Source organism: Salvelinus sp. IW2-2015, unplaced genomic scaffold, assembly GCF_002910315.2.
Source record: "Salvelinus sp. IW2-2015 unplaced genomic scaffold, ASM291031v2 Un_scaffold2062, whole genome shotgun sequence".
NCBI classification, from domain to species: domain Eukaryota; kingdom Metazoa; phylum Chordata; class Actinopteri; order Salmoniformes; family Salmonidae; genus Salvelinus; species Salvelinus sp. IW2-2015.
In genome coordinates this window covers 24,069-44,170 of record NW_019943405.1, presented here as the reverse complement: position 1 = coordinate 44,170, position 20,102 = coordinate 24,069, and the positions used below count along the sequence as shown (strand labels likewise).

Genomic DNA, 20,102 nt, shown 5'->3' with positions numbered 1-20,102 from the left:
GCAAGGCTAAGACATAATGCATACTGTGAGACAGAAGGGTTATTTTTGGTGGACGCTACTGACTTAGTCATCATCTCTGAGGACAAGTTAGTAGTTCCTATGTACTCCCTAAGTCGTCCCTAAGTCCCTATGCCCCAGCCAGGTAGGTCTGCAGTAACAGGCAGTAAGGAGGTAGATTTGAGATGTAAAAAGTATTCTCTGTTCATTAAGACCACAGAGGTTTAGAGCCTCCCTAGAGCTGCTGCTGCTTCTGCCAGCTAACTACATCATAGGACAGGTATCTTTCCTTTAAAGCTGCTGCTGCTTGTTGCGCTGCCAGCTAACTCTACATCATAGGACAGGTATCAATCATCAACGCTCAGAGTGGGGACAGACAGCGCATCTCAGTACGGAGCGCAGTTTACAATGCATGTTTCATCTCATCATGGTAACTCTTTATCTTGTGACAGATAGGCCTACATTTCCTGCAACATAGTCTATGCTACAGTAATATAAAGACTGAATGCATGTCTAATTTACACATCTCCACTTGGCTTTCGGAGGTCACCTTATTTTTTAATTTGTAAAGATTTTTTTTTGGTTTTAAACAGCCTATCACTCAAATATCATTGCTTTAAATCAGAGTGCATATGAGCACTCTCTCCAATTACATTCAAATTGCATCAAAAATAGATCATCCTGTTCAAGGATCTACTAGAAAATCTACGGCAAGATCTAAAAATGGTTGTCTAGCAATGATCAACAACCAATTTGACAGAGCTTGAAGAATTTTGAAAAGAATAATAGGCAAATATTGCAAAATCCAGGTGTGGAAAGCTCTTATAGACTTACCCAGAAAGGCTTACAGCTGTAATTGGGCTCCCGAGTGGCGCAGTGGTCTAAGACACTGCATCACAGTGCACACTGCAGTACCTGGTTCAAATCCAGACTGCATCACATCCGGCCGTGATTGGGCATCCCATAGGGTGGCGCACAATTGGCCCAGTGTTGGGTTTGGGTTTGGACGGGGTAGGCCGTCATTGTAAATAAGAATTTGTTCTTAACTGACTTGCCTAGTTAAATAAAAAATAAAATCGTTTCTACAAAGTATTGACTCAGGGGTGTGAATACTTATGTATATTTCTGTATTTCATTTTCAATACATTTGCAAAGCATGTTTTACATTTCAAAACATGTTTTCACTTTGTGGGGTATTGTGTGTCTAGCATATTTTTAATACATTTTAAATTCAGGCTGTAACACAATGTGGAATAGAGTTCAATCTTGGTTTCATCAGACCAGAGAATTTCTCATGGTCTGAGAGTCTTTAGGTGCCTTTTGGCAAACTCCAAGTGGGCTGGCATGTGCCTTTTACTGAGGAGTGGCTTCAGTCTGGCCACTCTACCAAAAAGGCATGATTGGTGGAGAGCTGCAGAGAAGGGAGAACCTTCCAGAAGGACAACCATCTCCACAGAGGGTCTCTGGAGCTCTGTCAGAGTGACCATCGGGTTCTTGGTCACCTCCCTGAGCAAGGCCCTTCTCCACTGATTGGTTAGTTTGGCCGGGCGGCCAGCTCTAGGAAGATTATTGGTGGTTCAAAACTTCTTCCATTTAAGAATGATGGAGGCCACTGTGTCCTTGGGGACCTTCAATGCTGCAGAAATAATTTGGTACCCTTCCCCAGACCTGTGCCTCGACACAATCCTTTCTCTGAGCTCTACGGACAATTCCTTCGACCTCCTTCGACATCATGGCTTGGTTTTTGCTATGACATGCACTGTCAACTGTGGGACCTTGTATAGACAGGTGTGCCTTTCCAAATCATGTCCAATCAATTGAATTGACCACAGGTGGACTCCAATCAAGTTGTAGAAACATCTCAAAGGATGATCAATGGAAACAGGGTGCACCTGATCTCAATTTCGGGTCTCATAGCAAAGGGTCTGAATACTTATGTAAATAAGGTATCTGTTTATGTTTCAAACATTTGCAAACATTTCTAAAAACCTGTTTTCAATTGTAAACCTGTTTTCAATGTAAAACATTTTAGAATAAGGCTGTAACGTAACAAAATGTGGAAAAAGTCAAGGGTCTGAGTACTTTCCGAATGCACTGTAGCTAGCTACAACTATGGGCTTTGTTCTTCTGTCGTGCGTAATGTGCGGTAGCCTATACTGTATATCATAGGCTATGTCTTGGATAACGGCACAATCATTTGGGTTTTTTGGAGCTTGGGCTCATAAAATGTATTTAATGTAGGGCTCATAAAATGTCTTTAATGTATGGCTCATAAAATGTCTTTAATGTATGGCTCATAAAATGTCTTTAATGTATGGCTTATCAGGCTCAGGTAGCATCAGGCTTGAATTTCCATGCTGATCAAAGCTCTAATCAATTCCAGACATATTGATGTGCTTTATACGCTTTGTGTGTAATGTTCAGCCCCAGACTGGGCTCTTCTCCTTGTTCCATGTCTCTCTCGCACGCTTTCGGTCGCTCCTTCTCTCTATCTCTCGCTTTCTCTCCATGTCTCTCTCACACTCTCTCTGTCTCTTGTTTCTTTTCTCTCTCCAGAAAAGAGAGCGTGTGAGTGGCTCACAGTCATGTCTCATTACAGATCTGAGTGATTGGGCTAAATGCAGGAATCGCTGATTCCCCCCAGCCCTCCTCTGATTAGTTTAGTTAGCACTTATCCGGAGCTGACCCCCGGAGAAATCTCACCTCTGAAGTCTGTGTGTGTATGAAGGAGTGACTCAGAGTGACTGTCCTTGTAGACTGACACGAAGAAGCTCCACACACACCAGAGATGTATACAACTAGATGTAAGTTTCCTTCACCCATTAGAAGTCAATCACACAGCAAAATCCAACCAAAAAACCAACCAACCAACCAAACAGCCTAACTCTCACCAGGAGTGATTCAACCACAGTTACCATGACAACCCACCGCTGACTCACCACCTGGGAGTGTGGTAGAGGCACAGTTGCCAGGACAACCCGTGGTGTATCCCACCATGGTATTGGTAGAGAGTAAAATGAGAACGCTGGGCACTGTGCTGCGACGGGCTCTGAAAGGAGTTCTATGCCCTCGTTCTAAGGAGTTCTATGGAGTTCTATGCCCTCGGCAAAAATCAGATCACACACTGACAGGGCGGATATGGTATCAATGACAACGAGTATGTGGACTAGGTATGTGGACTAGGTATGTGGACCTGCTGCTGAGTGGTGACTGCGTGACAGTTTGGGCTATCTTAATCTCCAGATATCCTACAGTATGAAACATCAGTGAGTCCAGATCTCTTTTATTCACATCCAATAGCTGTGAGGGTGCAGACAGCGTTGACGTGGGTAACTGCGGTTACGGTAGTGACTCCCCACTGTCCTGGACACTGTTTTTACTTCATTCTACAATTTCAACATCTACGACTGTGACGGTGTGGCCGATGGTAACGGAGGTGACTGTAGTTACGGAGCTGACCATCGTTGTTCCTGTAATTACATCATTATATACAGTACCGGTCAAACGTTTGGACACACCTACTCATTCCAGGGTTTTTCTTTATTTCTACTATTTCTACATTGTAGAATAATAGTGAAGACATCAAAAATATGAAATTCCACATATGGAACTCTATGAAGCATTTATTTGGGCTGCAATTTCTGAGGCTGTTAACTCTAATTAACTTATCCTCTGCAGCGGAGGTAACTCTGGGTCTTCCTTTCTTGTGGCGATCCTCATGAGAGCCAGTTTCATCATAGTGCCTGAATGTTTTTGAGACTGCACTTAAAGAAACTTTCAAAGTTCTTGACATTTTCCGTATTGACTGACCTTCATGTCTTAAAGTAATGATGGACTGTCGTGTCGCTTTGCTTATTTGAGCTGTTCTTGCAATAATATGGACTTGGTCTTTTACCAAACAGGGCTAACTTCTGTATAGCCACCCTACCTTGTCAAAACAACTGACTGGCTCAAACGCATTAAGACGTAAAGAAATTCCACAAATGAACTTTTAACAAGGCACACCTGTTAATTGAAATGCATTCCAGGTGACTACCTCATGAAGCTGGTTGAGAAAATGCCAAGAGTGTGCAAAGCTGTCATCAAGGCAAAGGGTGGCTATTTGAAGAATCTAAAAATATATCTTGATTTGTTTAACACTTTTTCGTTGACTATATGATTCCTTGTGTTATTTCATAGTTTTGATGTCTTCACTATTCTACAATTTAGAAAATAGTAAAAATAAAGAAGAACCCTTGAATAAGTAGGTGTTCTAAAACTTGTGACCGGTAGTATATATTCAAAATCTACAGTAGTGCCGGTACTGACAACGGTGACGGAGGTGAATGTAGTATACAGAGGTTGTTGAACAGGTGGTTTGGGTGTGCCCTTACCGTTGAGGGGGCAGGCGTTGAAGAGGCCGATGTCCAGCGAGCAGGGYTTGCGGGTCACGGCGGTGGTGACGGACTCATACGGATTGTCCTCATCCTCCGGTAAGAACACGTCAAGGGAGGGCGATGGTACGATCTCCGCCGAGCGCTTCGAGTCCTGATATGGAGAGGGAGGGAGAGAAAGAGAGAGAGCGTGAGAGAGGGAGGAACGTGTGGAAACAACAGAATATTTGTGTGTATGTACATTGAAAAGCACGGCCAATGTTCAATGTATAACCTTGAACGTTAGATCAACAATGTTTGTTTACTGCCCTTGGTACCATCAGATCACACAAACAACCCATCATCATAACTCATCCACCTCAAGGACACGGTTCAATTCAAACACTGTTCAGGCCTGCTCCCCCTGCTGAATCTAAGGAGTTGCTTGTACTGCAATTTATTTAATAAGCACAAGCATGACCAGATAGAGGAAATACACAGAAATACACCGATTTTGCAACAAAAAAATAATCTAATAGGCAAAAGTGTGACAGTATGTTTTATTCTTCTCTCTTTCTTTATAACCCTGTGTAACCAGATGTTGATATAGTAGAAAGACTGGAGACCACATATCCCAGGGTCCCCCTCTACTACTGAGAGAAGATAACCATCACCCTCGCTGAACACCAGACAGCATGACGGCCTCAAGTGGTTTCTGAGAAGAATTGCGTGTTGCTCCCTTCAAGTCAAAATAGAAGAAACCATGAGATCATCGCTCCATGACTCCATTGCAACTGAGCCAAAATGGCTGATGTCCTGTGTGCAACCAGTTTCATGTTGTTCTATTCCTGTGACAGTATGAAAAGGTTGAGACCCAGCGGGTTGACAGAAAAACCCTTGGAACTAAATGTCCCTGTCTATATGGCATATGTGCACCCACGCCAAATGAAAACACAACAGTGAGCAATAGAGGGCGCAGGAAAGACAGACATTTCTCACCAGAGACGCATGGGCAATAGATGCCTGTGTTTCCCATAATGCACCACTCCATCATCATTACTGAGACGTCGCCCGGGTCACCCCACCATATTTGGTTGCCGTGGTACCATCGTGGTGATGGGGGCGTGGTGTTGTCCATGACTCACCCCTGGTGTGTTAATTTCCCCTGCACGCTATCGACTCCCCCCTCCTCTCCGACCTCATTGTCTACTACATTACCCAGACACCACTGGGCCATCAATCACGCACTGAGAGCATGCAGAGAAGATTAATCATAGTCTTTGATTGAATGATCACTCCCTAGATAATCTGTCTGGTGTACACACACACACACACGTTCACTACTCAATGTGTCGTATTACACTAATATAAAACCTCTGTGTGTGTGTGTCTGTGTGCTCCTTTTCTCACACACCCACGTGTTGCAAAGACACACAACCACACACACACCCACGTGTTGCACAGACACACAACCACACACACACACACACGTGTTGCACAGACACAACCACATACACACACACGTGTTGCACAGACACAACCACACATACATAAAATACCAACAGGTCTATTGAATTTGAGTCACTTTACTCTAGCCCATGTAAAGTACCAGCCAGTGAAGTCACACGTGGTTTCAAACAGTAATAGTATGGTATGCGTTAACATTTCACGTCAATATGCTTACAGTCATCAGAAGTAATTACACTCCATAAAAAACTTGAGACAAAAACTGTGGCCCTGCGAATTGAGTCCCCTTATCAGTAACAGCCAACACCCTTTATACTGGGATTTTCTGATAGACGAAGAACCCAAGAGAGACTGTGTCCCAAATGGCATCCTATTACCTATATAGTGCTCTACTTTTGACTGGAGCCCTAATGCATGTGCCCTGGTCAAAAGTAGTGCACTATAAAGGAAACAGGGTGCCAATTGGGACGCAGCCTTTCTCTGGAGCTATCATGGGTTCTCCTTCTGGGACTTATTAGACAACTTGGGTTCTTTGTGCAACCCATCTCTGGATGCAGTGGTCCAGAGGGAGAAGACAGGAATGCCTCTGTCTTTATCCTCCACATCAAACCATCTTTCTCTCTTCTCATTCTCTATCCTTTCTGACTTCCTAATGTACATCATGTTCCCTCCCTGTCACAATATCCCTTTCATCACTTTTCTCCACTCTGTCGGTTCTTATTTCACGTTCTCTCTCTTTCTCTCTCCCTCTCTGAAACAGACTTTTTTGCATAAATCTACAAACCAATATCCCATTCTCTGGCTTTTTATTCTCTCTTTTTCTCTTCATCCCTCAAGTTTACTCGTCTGCCTGTGTAAAGAACACCCCAGCACACCAGCCTCTCCCTCCTTCTCTCCCTCTCTCCCTTCCACCCAGCTATCTCAGGGAGAGAGGCAGTGGAGGAACTCCAAACTTACTACGGAGACAATAAAACAGAGGAGAGCAATGCAGCGATGAACCGAGAGAACCAGAGAAAGAGAGAGAAAAAGATGAAAGCCTAGTGGATACACTCCAACTTACTTCAGAGTAACTACAACAGTTTTACTGAATCCCGAGGAAAGGAGGGTGGAAAATGAGTTAGAGAAAAGGGCTGGTTCAGAGGAAGGGAAGGAAGTATGCTACAGTGGGTTTGAAGCAGGGATTTCCTCCCTCTCTTTCTGTCTCCCTGTCTCTCTCTCAAACACAATTTTGTTCTATTTGTTCTCCTATCTAAATAGGTAAAAGTCGTTCAACTCAAAGCGAGAGCCATTCTCTACTACCTCAGACACTTTAGTCCCCCAGTCCCCACCTCTCCAGACTCCCACTCAATCAGAAAGTGTGTAAAAGGCCAGCGCACCAGAGACGCCACACCACCATCTGCATACCAAGTCAACTCAGAGGTGCTAAGGCAGTTTGTGTTACCTGTTAATAGTTGATCCCACCTCCACTTCCTGGTGTAGGGGGTGAGAAGGTTGAGTAGGTTCACGCAATGAGCTCCATGTCCAAACACAAACAAGACGCTGTCTTAAACACACACTTCCTCTCTTTCCCTCTCTCTCCCTCTCTCCTCCCTCGCTCTCTCTTTATCTGTGGAGAGATAGGACACAGAGGAACTTGTGTGTCTGCCACAGGAAGGGAACAGACAAAAAGAGTCCTCCTCCGGCAACTAATTAGCAGTCTCTTAGTGTGTGTGTGTGTGTGTGTGTGTGTGTGTGTGTGTGTGTGTGTGTGTGTGTGTGTTTGTCAGGCCGGTAACCCAAATAGGAAATCTGTTGATACTACAGGCACGTCCCTGGAGCTACTATCCTGCAGGACATGTGACTCTGACCCGTTGTGTTCTGTGTGTGTGTGCTTGCAGACTTACAGGTTCTTTTCAAAAAGTTCATCTTATTTTTTCATTTCTTGACCAAAATAATACAACAATAAAGAGCAAAACAGAACAGCCACTTTTTTTCCATTCAATCTCTCTTCCTCCCTCTCTCATTCCACATATCCCACTCCTCCTGGTTTCTGTCCCCTGAGCACTGTGCAAACAGTCTCTCTCTCTCTCTTGCTCTCTAACCCACTCCTCTTTCCCTCGCTCCCCTATCCCTGTCTAACAGACAGTCCAATCAGTTCAGACTGCAGCAGATATGAAGGACGCTGTAATTCACTGGCATTTCCTCATATTTGATTAGAGGAGGGGGTCGGGGGTCAGGAACCATCGTAGAGGAACGGGGCATGAGGACAATAGGCCCTCTGAGACCATCCCACAACACAAGAGAGAATGAGAGCGAGAGGAGGGAGAGATGGGGGGGGAATGATATTTTACTCAGTGGACAGCTAATCCTAGAGAAATCAGTTACCTCAGCATTAGCTTACTGAGCTCACCCCAAAGAAAACCTCTCCTTTCAGGAAATGACTCCACCTCCCCAACATGGCCTCCCTGAGTAGAGCCGGTGCCAGAAACAGTTTCCCTGAGCACTATTACTAACCCCATGGACTTGAGAAAACTGCTAGAGCAGGGCCCTCAAGGTACACAGCCATGGGGAGTGCTCCATATCACTCAGGTGTATGGTCATTTTATTAGTTAGTAAGGGGTTATTCAGGTCTGAGTATGGATGAAGAATCAAGACTGTTGATCTATTGGGATTTTATTTGATTTCCATTACTTCAGTGCACAAATTAGGATGATGGTAATGGTGATGACAACGACGATGACAACGGTGAATACGAAAACAATGAGTTATCATAATTACCATTTAATTATCCATTCCGCCGTAGCTCTTCCCTGGATAGAACTGCCTGATTTGGACACAGTGATGACATCAGCATTCATTACTCCTGGAACATACTGTACACACCTTCTCTTCATTAATAAGGTGTAACTATAGCAACCAGTTGAGTCATCTGAGCGCGGGACATCTGCAGTCTCCAGAGTAGAACATCAAGGACAGCCTGTTCATCAGAACCTCAGGCAGGTGCTCCAACCAACTGATCAACTTTTCTAGTGAACGTTCGCCTTTCATTTGTGTCTTGAGAAAGGCCTTGCAGCAGAAATCTCGATATTACAGTTCGAGATGCACTGAAATCGTCAAGAGATACAGAAAATGAACCAGAGACAATTTTACCGCTGATGAACGAGCACATTAGGTTCTACTCACACTAACACTGATCTGAATTCTGCTTCTGTATTGATTGACACAGTGTACATCAAATGATTGGTTCTCATGACTCTAAACCAGATAAGACAGCACAAAAAGATCTGGGACCAGGCTAGTGTCCTTTCTCGCATCTACTGATACTAGGGGAGCGATTATCTTGCATTGATAGATTACTTTATACAGAAAACCAACTGCCAACTCCCTCATTTAGCTAGTGTAGGTCTCTAACTTGTTCCTCAGTCCTCGTTTAGCTATGTGCTAGGTCTCTGACTTGTCCCTCAGTCCTTGTTTAGCTAGTGTAGGTCTCTAACTTGTTTTCCAGTCCTTGTTTAGCTATGTAGGTCTCTAACTTGTTCCCTCAGTCTCGTTTAAGCTAGTGTGAGTCTCTAACTGTCCCTCAGTCCTTGTTTAGCGTGTGAGGTCTCTAACTTGTTTCCAGTCCTTGTTTAGCTAGTGTAGGTCTCTGACTTGTCCTCAGTCCTTGTTTAGCTAGGTGGGTTTCGAACTGTTTTTCAGTCCTTGTTTAGCTAATGTAGGTCTCTGACTTGTCCTCAGTCTTGTTTAGCTAGTGTGGTCTCAAACTTGTTTTTTCAGTCCTCGTTTAGCTAGTGTAGGTCTCTAACTGTTTCCTCAGTCCTGTTAGCTAGGTAGTCCCTAACTTGTTTCAGTCCTCGTTTAGCTAGTGCAGGTGTCTAACTTGTTGTTCAGTCCTCGTTAGCTAGTGTGGGTCTCTAACTTGTTTTCCAGTCCTGTAGCTAATTTAGTCTCTAGCTAGTGTAGGTCTCACTTGTCCTCAGTCCTTGTTTAGCTAGTGTAGGTCTCTAACTTGTTGTTCAGTCCTCGTTTAGCTAGTGCAGGTCTCTAACTTGTTGTTCAGTCCCGTTTAGCTAGTGTAGGTCCCTAACTTGTTGTTCAGTCCTTGTTTAGCTAGTGTAGGTCTCTAACTTGTTTTCCAGTCCTGTTTAGCTAGTGTAGGTCTCTAACTGTGCTCAGTCCTTGTTAGCTAGTGTAGGTCTCTAACTTGTTTTCCAGTCCTCGTTTAGCTAGTGTAGGTCTCTAACTTGTTCCTCAGTCCTTGTTTAGCTAGTAGTGATCTCTAACTTGTTATCCAGTCCTCGTTTAGCTAGTGTAGGTCTCTAACTTGTTCCTCGTCCTTGTTTAGCTAGTGTAGGTCTCTAACTTGTTTCCAGTCTTCGTTTAGCTAGTGTAGGTCTCTGACTTGTCCCTCAGTCCTTGTTTTAGCTAGTCGTAGGTCTCTAACTTGTCCCTCAGTCCTTGTTTAGCTAGTGTGGGTCTCGAACTTGTTTTTCAGTCCTCGTTTAGCTAGTGCAGGTCTCTAACTTGTTTATCAGTCCTCGTTTAGCTAATGTAGGTCTCTAACTTGTTGTTCAGTCCTTGTCTAGCTAGTGTAGGTCTCTGACTTGTCCCTCAGTCCTTGTTTAGCTAGTGTAGGTCTCTAACTTGTTGTTCAGTCCTTGTTTAGCTAATGTAGGTCTCTAACTTGTTGTTCAGTCCTCGTTTAGCTAGTGTAGGACTCTGACTTATTCTTCAGCCCTCCAATGACACCAAGCACCAGTATCCAGCGGCCATTCCTATAATCATGTGATGCAGATTATATACTGCAGAAATGCCACTTTCCAAGGAGATGATTTCTGCCTCCACTTGGATTCCACAGCAACTTCCTTATCACCACTTGTGAGGAACAGAGTTGAATCATAAAATATGCCGAGTTGTATATTAGCTGGTCATGAAGGCCTGGGGTGACTCAGTCAGTATGACTCTCTAGGAGGGACCATAAAGTATATATGACGTAGTGGGGACCCTTAGTATGTGTGGCAGAGGAAGAGGATTTATGACCTTTGTAGAGTGGCTGTATGGTCCAACTGTTAAATCATACGAGAGAGAGAGAGAGAGAGAGAGATTCCCAAACATGCCACTTTCACCACTGTACCCCAAAACCACAACATTTAAATAGGTATAATTTAAAGGAGAGATGACATTAACCATAAAAAACTACTACGCCCTTGAATATTGCCTTGAACCTAAGTGTTCTTGTGCAATGGCTTGGGACTTTGATTAAGTGCACTAAAGAAGACTGCATATGCGTAATTGTCACGCCCTGACCATAGAGAGCCCTCGGTTCTCTATGGTGTTTAGGTCAGAGCGTGACTAGGGGGGTGTTCTAGTTTTCCTATTTCTATGTTTGGGATTGAGTATGGTTCCCAATTAGAGGCAGCTGATTATCGTTGTCTCTAATTGGGGATCATACTTAAGGTGTCCCTGTTCCCACCTGCTTTGTGGGATATTGTTTTGTGTATGTGCATGTAGCACCACTGATGTCACGTTTCGTTGTTTGTTTATTGTTTTGTTTGGAAGTTTCGCTTCATTAAAAGATGTGGAACTTTAATCACGCTGCGCCTTGGTCCGTCTCTCCTCATGACCGTGACAGTAATATGTTTATTTTCTCCTATCACAGCCATTTAACTTACTTATGTTGTATGTATGGGGGACAAAAGAAGGGGGTGTAGTCATTCAAAAAAAACGGGTCAACCACTATTTCACACAGAGTGAGGCCATATAATTTATCATGTGATTTGTTAAGCCAAATTTGACTTCTGAACTAATTTAGGCTTGCCTAAACAAAGGGGGAGAGTAATTATGCAACAATTATATTTTAATTATTTAATGTATTAATGTATTAATTTGTAAAAAAAATATATAATTTACTTTTCACTTTGTTATGGTGTATAACAAGTATTTTGTGTAGATCAATGACAAAAAAATTACAATTACATCTATTTCAATCCCACTTTGTAATGCAACAAAATGGAGGTGTAGACTTTCTATAGGCACTGTACAGTATCTAGAAGGATAACTTGGAAATGGTGAAGTGTGCTGCACATTTAAACTTAGTGTACTTATCTGGAGTCAATTGCATATTACTGATGAACATAAGTTGCAAAGTAGAACCCACATAGGCAAATACTGTATTACGTTGTCTAATAGCATCATAGCCAACATTAGCAACGCCAGCCGAGACTGAACCTTAGCAGTAGACAGTGAGTTGTKRGAAAATGCTGACTTGACTAGAAGGACTAGCCAGTGGGAACCAATCKCATGCTAACTGTATTAGCTAATGTATGAATATTTAACATGGAAATGCCAGGGAAGATGAATAGTTTTACACATTAACACTAGCGACGGTAACACAATCATAAACGAACTGTGTTGGGTCATATGGATTATGAGAGAGTAATTACACACACACACACACAAACGTGTGCTCATAAGCACACACAAACACACGACCACCTGCGTGGACACACACAAAATGCATCAACCATAAATACGAGCTGAAAATATTTCACATATTTCTGATGAAAAGTCATCAGAGTGCTCAACAAAACAGTATAGAGTCGTGGCCAAAAGTTTGAGAATGACACAAAATTAATTTTCACAAAGTCTGCTGCCTCAGTGTCTTTAGATATTTTGTCAGATGTTACTATGGAATACTGAAGTATAATTACAAGCATTTCATAAGTGTCAATGGCTTTTATTGACAATTACATGAAGTTGATGCAAAGAGTCAATATTTGCAGTGTTCACCCTTCTTTTTCAAGACCTCTGCAATCCGCCCTGGCATGCTGTCAATTAACTTCTGGGCCACATCCTGACTGATGGCAGCCCATTCTTGCATAATCAATGCTTGGAGTTTGTCAGAATTTGTGGGGTTTTGTTTGTCCACCCGCCTCTTGAGGATTGACCACAAGTCCTCAATGGGATTAAGGTCTGAGGAGTTTCCTGGCCATGAACCCAAAATATCGATGTTTTGTTCCCAGAGCCACTTAGTTATCACTTTTGCCTTATGGCAAGGTGCTCCATCATGCTGGAAAAGGCATTGTTCGTCACCAAACTGTTCCTGGATGGTTGGGAGAAGTTTCTCCCATTCTTTATTCATGGCTGTGTTCTTAGGCAAAATTGTGAGTGAGCCCACTCCCTTGGCTGAGAAGCAACCCCACACATGAATGGTCTCAGGATGCTTTACTGTTGGCATGACACAGGACTGATGGTAGCGCTCACCTTGTCTTCCCCGGACAAGCTTTTTTCCGGATGCCCCAAACAATCGGAAAGGGGATTCATCAGAGAAAATGACTTACCCCAGTCCTCAGCAGTCCAATCCCTGTACCTTTTGCAGAATATCAGTCTGTTCCTGATGTTTTTCCTGGAGAGAAGTGGCTTCTTTGCTGCCCTTCTTGATACCAGGCCATCCTCCAAAATTCTTCACTTCACTGTGCGTGCAGATGCACTCACACCTGCCTACTGCCATTCCTGAGCAAGCTCTGTACTGGTGGTGCCCTGATCCCGCAGCTGAATCAACTTTAGGAGACGGTCCTGGCGCTTGCTGGACTTTCTTGGGCACCCTGAAGCCTTCTTCACAACAATTGAACCGCTCTCCTTGAAGTTCCTGATGATCCGATAAATGGTTGATTTAGGTGCAATCTTACTGGCAGCAATATCCTTGCCTGTGAAGCCCTTTTTGTGAAAAGCAATGATGACGGCACGTGTTTCCTTGCAGGTAACCATGGTTGACAGAAGAAGAACAACGATTCCAAGCACCACCCTCCTTTTGAAGCTTCCAGTCTGTTATTCAAACTCAATCAGCATGACAGAGTGCTCTCCAGCCTTGTCCTCGTCAACACTCACACCTGTGTTAACGAGAGAATCACTGACATGATGTCAGCTGGTCCTTTTGTGGCAGGGCTGAAATGCAGTGGAAATGTTTTTGGGGGATTCAGTTCATTTGCATGGCAAAGAGGGACTTTGCAAAAATTGCAATTCATCTGATCACTCTTCATAACATTCTGGAGTATATGCAAATTGCCATCATACAAACTGAGGCAGCAGACTTTGTGAAAATGTATATTTGTGTCATTCTCAAAACTTTTGGCCACAACTACACTCGGTTAGTTGTTTTTATGAAATAGATTACGTTAAATCGTTTTTAATAATAGCTAAAGTTTGTATTTCTATTGGGTCCATGACAGGGTCAGCCTTTATGGCTTACCCCGTCAGTTTGTGTCCCGGATTCCTGTTAAGTAGCAGTTAGTCTGCTCCGTTTTCATGATGGCTAGCAGCTAACGGTAGCAGTGCTAGCCCACCAGTGGTTTYATCCACAGCTGGAAGATGAYTTCCAMAAGATGCAGATCAGGTGGAACYGGAAAATGGACAGGGATTTGTCTGCCCTAAATGTACCACCATCAAGCATCTTAGGGAAGAGATCCTCTGGCTGTTAGCTCGGCTGAGAGAAAAGGAAACTTGCTTTCTAAGTACACGACCTTGCTGTAACGCAGGCAAACCGAATCTCAGTTTTAAATGCATCCTATAGCAAAGCTGTATTTGTATTCATTAGGGATCCCATTAGCTGTTGAATAGGCAGCAGCTACTCTTCCTGGGGTCCAAACACATTAAGGCACTTATTAAAGAAAAGATAAAACAGTACATCATATAACATTATTACACCACTACATATATACAATACAACATGTATAACACCACAATACAACAATATTACAATGCACGTGTGTGTAGAGTGCATGTGCTAGCGCTTGTGTGTGTATGCGTGTACCTGTTCCTGTGTGTGTCTCTCTTCACAGTCCCCACTGTTCCATTAGGTGTATTTTGACCTGGTTTTTACTGATTCTACTTATTTTGACCTGATTCTACTGCTTGCATCAGTTACCTGATGTGGAATAGAGTTCCATGTAGTCATGACTCTATGTAGTACTGTGCGCCTCCCATAGTCTGTTCTGGACTTGGGGACTGTAAAGAGACCTTGTGTCATGTCTTGTGGGGTATGCATGGGTGTCCGAGCTGTATGCTAGTAGTTTAAACAGACACCTCGGTACATTCAGCTTGTCAACATCTCTTACAAAAACAAGTAGTGAGGAAGTCAATCTCTCCTCCACTTTGAGCCATGAGAGATTGACATGCATATCATTAATTTTAGCTCCCTGACAGACAGGGTCTGGTAGTGCTCCAGTCCCAGCAACATCAAACTGTTTTAGAGACTGACAGACAGGGTCTGGTAGTGCTCCAGTCCCAGCAACATYAAACTGTTTTAGAGACTGACAGACAGGGTCTGGTAGTGCTCCAGTCCCAGCAACATCAAACTGTTTTAGAGACTGACAGACAGGGTCTGGTACTGATCCAGTCCTCCCTGTCAGAAAAAGCAACAGAAACATATCAACTCCTACAGAAATGGCTGGTAATTTGTTTTTATTTTTTATCTAACCAAGCAAGTCAGTTAAGAACAAATTCTTATTTCCAATGACGGCCTAGGAACAGTGTGTTAACTGCCTTGTTCAGGGACAGAACGACAGATTTTTACCTTGTCAGCTCGGGGATTCAATCTAGCAATTACTGGCCCAACGCTCTAACCACTAGGCTACCTGCCGCCCCAAGCTGTTCCTGTGTGTGTGTATGTATCTCTTCACAGTCCCCGCTGCTCCATTAGGTGTATTTTTTACATGTTTTTTAAAATCTGATTCTACTGCTTGCATCAGTTACCTGTAGAGGCCACCAAAGTACTGCCCGACTTTCTTTACTGATTTCTCTATTGTCCTTGAGAACTATGATAAAATCATTGTGTTGGGCGATTTTAATTTTCATGTTGACTAAGAGACTGACGCCAAGGCCATCGAACATATTCATCTTTTGAACTCTATGGACTATATCTAACATGTTACCGGGCTCACCCATAACCGCAACCATACTCTGGACCTGGTTATTACCAAAGGGCTTTCTATTGACATATCTTCTATTGTTGATCTTGCTTTATCTGATCACCACTCCATATTTTTTACTACCTTGTTGCCCATAGTGCAGTGAAATACTGAACGCATTATTAAGAAATACTATCTTACCTCTGACGTTGATACAGATGTTATTGAGTGTATGAACAACACTCCACCACCTATTCTGCCTTCTTCTTGTGATGATTTAGTTGAGAACTTTAATAGCAAATGAAAGGCAACCATTGATGCCATAGCTCCAGTAAAGTTAAAAAGGCCACATCCAAACAGAGATGAGGGAGGAAACTAATACATTTAATTGACCGGAAGTGGAGAAAGTCAAAGCCAGACGGGCTCATTTTTGTAACTTGATCACTATTAATCAGAATAATTCGACAGTGCTCTTCTCGACCATTGATGGCCTGATAAATCCTACCCTCGCAAACCTATGTGAACTTTCCTCTACATCTAAATGTGATGAGTTTGCGGCATATTTCAGAGATACCCAGCCTAATGTTTATCAGTCAAGCAAGACCTGATGAAGTTTGATATGTGCCCTAGACTACCACGCAAAGGCACTGTGGATTTATTTTCCCTGGTTGACACAGACATGCTCAGGAAAGTGATATCACAACTTAAGCCTTCTACCTGCCTTCTCAATCCTATCCCCACCTTTTTCAAAACAGTTTTTCATTGCATATCTGAAGAAGTGAAAGCAATTGTTAATCACTTCACAGGCACTTTCCCCACTGCAATAAACTGCTATGGTGAAACCCCTTCTGAAGAAACGTAATCTAGATTCTTCAGCTCTCTGCAATTTTCAGCCAATCTCCAACCTTCAATTCTTAAGCAAAATTCTTAAGAAATTTGTTTTCAACCAGCAATTAAAAAAAAATCCAAAGTGGTATTCGGGCCCACCACAGCACAGACAGCCTTAGTTAAAGTGGTAAATTATCTTAAAGCCAACACAGATGCCAAAGAGCTCTCTGTCCTTTAGGACCTCTTTAAGACCTTTTTAACCAGTCGAGAGTTGTGGCGTCCCACAACGTTCGATTTTGGGTCTGCTACTGTTCAGTTTATATATGTTACCCCTTGGCAGCATTATCAGAAAGCACAGCATTGATTTTCACTGCTACGCAGACAACTTTATATTTCTGTGTTACCAGAGGATTTTACCTCTACGGATAATTTATTAGACTGTATTAGTGATTTAAATACTTGGATGGCTCACAACTTCCTCCAACTAAATCAAGACAAGAACAAGGTACTTATTGTTGTACTTATTGTCCTGTCTGGTCTACCCAAGAAAGCCATCGGTCAACTGCAAAACATACAGAATTCTGCAGCACTGGTACTGACCAAGACCAGACGGAGAGCACACATTACACCGGTTTTAAGGTCTCGGTACTGGCTGCCTGTACATTTTTTGAATTCATTTCTATTGGTTTGTAAATCAATCCACGATTGTGCACCTCAATACATGTCAGACATGCTTTTGTACCCAGTGTACCCTATGTACCCAGTAGGTCACTCAGGTCCTCTGGCACTGGCCTTTTAACTATCCCAAAGCCTGGGACCAGGAGTCATGGAGAGGCAGTTACTATGCCCCCAGCCTCTGGAATAGTCTGCCAGAGAACCTGAGGAGGGCCGAACTGGACATATTTAAAAGAGATTTAAAACACACATTTTTAGCTTTACTTTTCCTTAGGGTGCTTTTTAGTCGTTCAGTTTAATTTGATATTTTATCCTCTTATGTTTGTTGTAATGTAAATATATTTTTATTTTCATAGTTTGTTCCTGTGAAGCACATTGTGTTGCATTCCATGTCTGAAAGCTTGATTTGATTTGATACTTAATGCATTCTCCATAAATATTAGCCATGAGAAATTAATGTAATTACACACAAACACGCATCTCCACTTATCTTACGTTTGAGTCATTCAGCAGACGCTCTTATCCAGAGAGACTTACAGTAGTGAGTGCATACCATGGGAATCGAACCCACAACCCTGGCATTGCAAGCGCCATGCTCTACCAACTGAGCCACATGGGACCCACATGGCATTTACGTGACTTTTACATTGTAACGTTAGTCACATAGCAGATACTCTTATCCAGAGTGACTTACAGGAGCAATTAGGGTTAAGTGCCTTGCTCAAGGGCACATTGGCAGATGTTTCACCTAGTTGGGGTTTCGAACCAGCACATTGGAACACTCCAACCAGTGTGTTCTATGGAGCAAACCATCACAAGACATCCAGGGGGTGTTTCTCAATGATCAATTTAAATAACAATAGTCACATATGAAAAATATTCAAGTGTATTGAAGTCTGTATAAGAACAAAGTGGAAAGTCATATTTCATCAAAACAATTTGATCTTGGTTATGAATGATAGGAAACTCAAACATCTGACCCCACCTCTTCCTCATCCTCTGTTCCCCAAGACTCTCTCTCTTATCAGACCTCCAGAACCTCTGTTCCCCAAGACTCTCTCTCTTATCAGACCTCCAGAACCTCTGTTCCAAGAACTTCTCTCTCTTATCAGACCTCCAGAACCTCTGTTCCCCAAGACTCTCTCTCTTATCAGACCTCCAGGAACCTCTGTTCCCCAAGACTCTCTCTTCTTAAATCAGACCTCCAGAACCTCTGTTCCCCAAGACTCTCTCTCTTATCAGACCTCCAGAACCTCTGTTTCCCCAAGACTCTCTCTTATCAGACCTCCAGAACCTCTGTTCCCCAAGACTCTCTCTCTTATCAGACCTCCAGAACCTCTGTTCCCCAAGACTCTCTCTCTTATCAGACCTCCAGAACCTCTGTTCCCCAAGACTCTCTCTCTCTATCAGACGAACCTCCAAGAACCTCTGTTCCCCAAGACTCTCTCTCTTATCAGACCTCCAGAACCTCTGTTCCCCAAGACTCTCTCTCTTATCAGACCTCCAGAACCTCTGTTATTTTCTTTTCCCCTCCAGGACACAGTTATCTGCAACCCTGAGGGCAACACACAAACACTCCCAGCGGCTCTAAGAAACCCAAGGGTAGCGCCTGACAATGTCAGCAGAATGTTCTAGCGAGATGACGAGAGGATGGCTGGGCGTGACAAGGTCACTACAGCTTACTATGGCTGCAACATTGGACACACACCCTTCCAGCTCCATTCATTTACCCTGGATTCTCCTAACCTGCACTGTTTTTGTTGTTGTTGAACTGAACCTTTATTTAACTAGGCAAGTCAGTAAAGAATAAATTCTTAATTACAATGACGGTCCGGACGACGCCAGGCCAATTGTGCGCCGCCCTATGGGACTCCCAATCACGGCTGGTTGTGATACAGCCTGGATTTGAACTAGGGTGTCTGTAGTGACGCCTCTAGCACTGTGATGCAGTGCCTTAGACCGCTGCACCACTCGGGAGCACTCGGCCCAATGTGCGTGCGTACAGCCGTGCAGAGTGCAGCCGTGCATTCCTGTGCGTATGTGTGGGGGTGTGTGTTTCCGTATGCGTGTGTGTCTGATATAGCGCAGTGCTCTGACGCACCTGATCTGGTACAGATTTGTCAATGGTTGTAGTGGGCGGATATCCCACGCCTGCTACTTTATGAATGTCTGTGTTGCCTAGCAACCGTGTGAACCCTTTGCTTTCCCTCTCTCCCACTCCCTCTCTCCCTCCCTCCCCCCATCTCTCTCTCCATCGTTCTCTCTGCAGGGGCTCCACAGTGAAAAAGTTCATACTTTTTTCCCTGTAAGAAGCTGTACTTTCAGCTGAAGGAACCCTGCATTGCTTTACCAAACACACCCACACACACCTAAAGTGGTCCTTGGTTGTCATGGCATCAGTCTGCATTCACATGGAGAGGACAGAGGATCCACGTCTGTGTGCCGAGAGAGAGAGAGAGAGAGAGAGAGAAGAGAGAAGAGAGAAGAGAGGAGAGAGAAGAGAGGAGAGAGGAGAGAGAGAGAGATGGAACCCCCTCCACTCAAACACACATATGCAAGATATGCGACAGAGAAGGACACGTTTTTCCACCTGCTCAATGCCCATATATAGGAACTGTGGCAATGAAAGACGTTTGATGATGTCTTGGGGTTGCTTCTGTGGTTACAACTAAATGCTCTCTCTCTTTCTCTCCCTCTCTGACTCCCTCACTCGCTCTATTTATCACACGCACACGCACAGCAGCCTTTTACAGGCACCCTCTGCAGCACACATCAGAGTACAGTCCGTCTCTCTGACTGACAGCTTGAGTGACAGCTGAGACCTCGCTACCACGGCGATCGATACAGCGCTTAACACACTTCTGTCAGACAGTGAGAGAGAAATGTGGAGAAAGAGATG

General features: G+C 43.6%; 1 protein-coding gene across 1 annotated transcript in view; it reads right to left on the bottom strand.

Annotated features, from left to right (window-relative positions):
- The window catches only part of LOC112072851 (ankyrin repeat and sterile alpha motif domain-containing protein 1B-like), a gene marked incomplete at its 3' end in the record, with an annotated part of 120,498 nt that overhangs the window by 93,255 nt on the left and 7,141 nt on the right, over window positions 1-20,102 (bottom strand). The window contains exon 2 of the mRNA XM_024140252.1: window positions 4,371-4,524. Coding sequence (XP_023996020.1) covers window positions 4,371-4,524 — 154 coding nt within the window. The remainder of the gene's footprint in view (window positions 1-4,370; window positions 4,525-20,102) is intronic.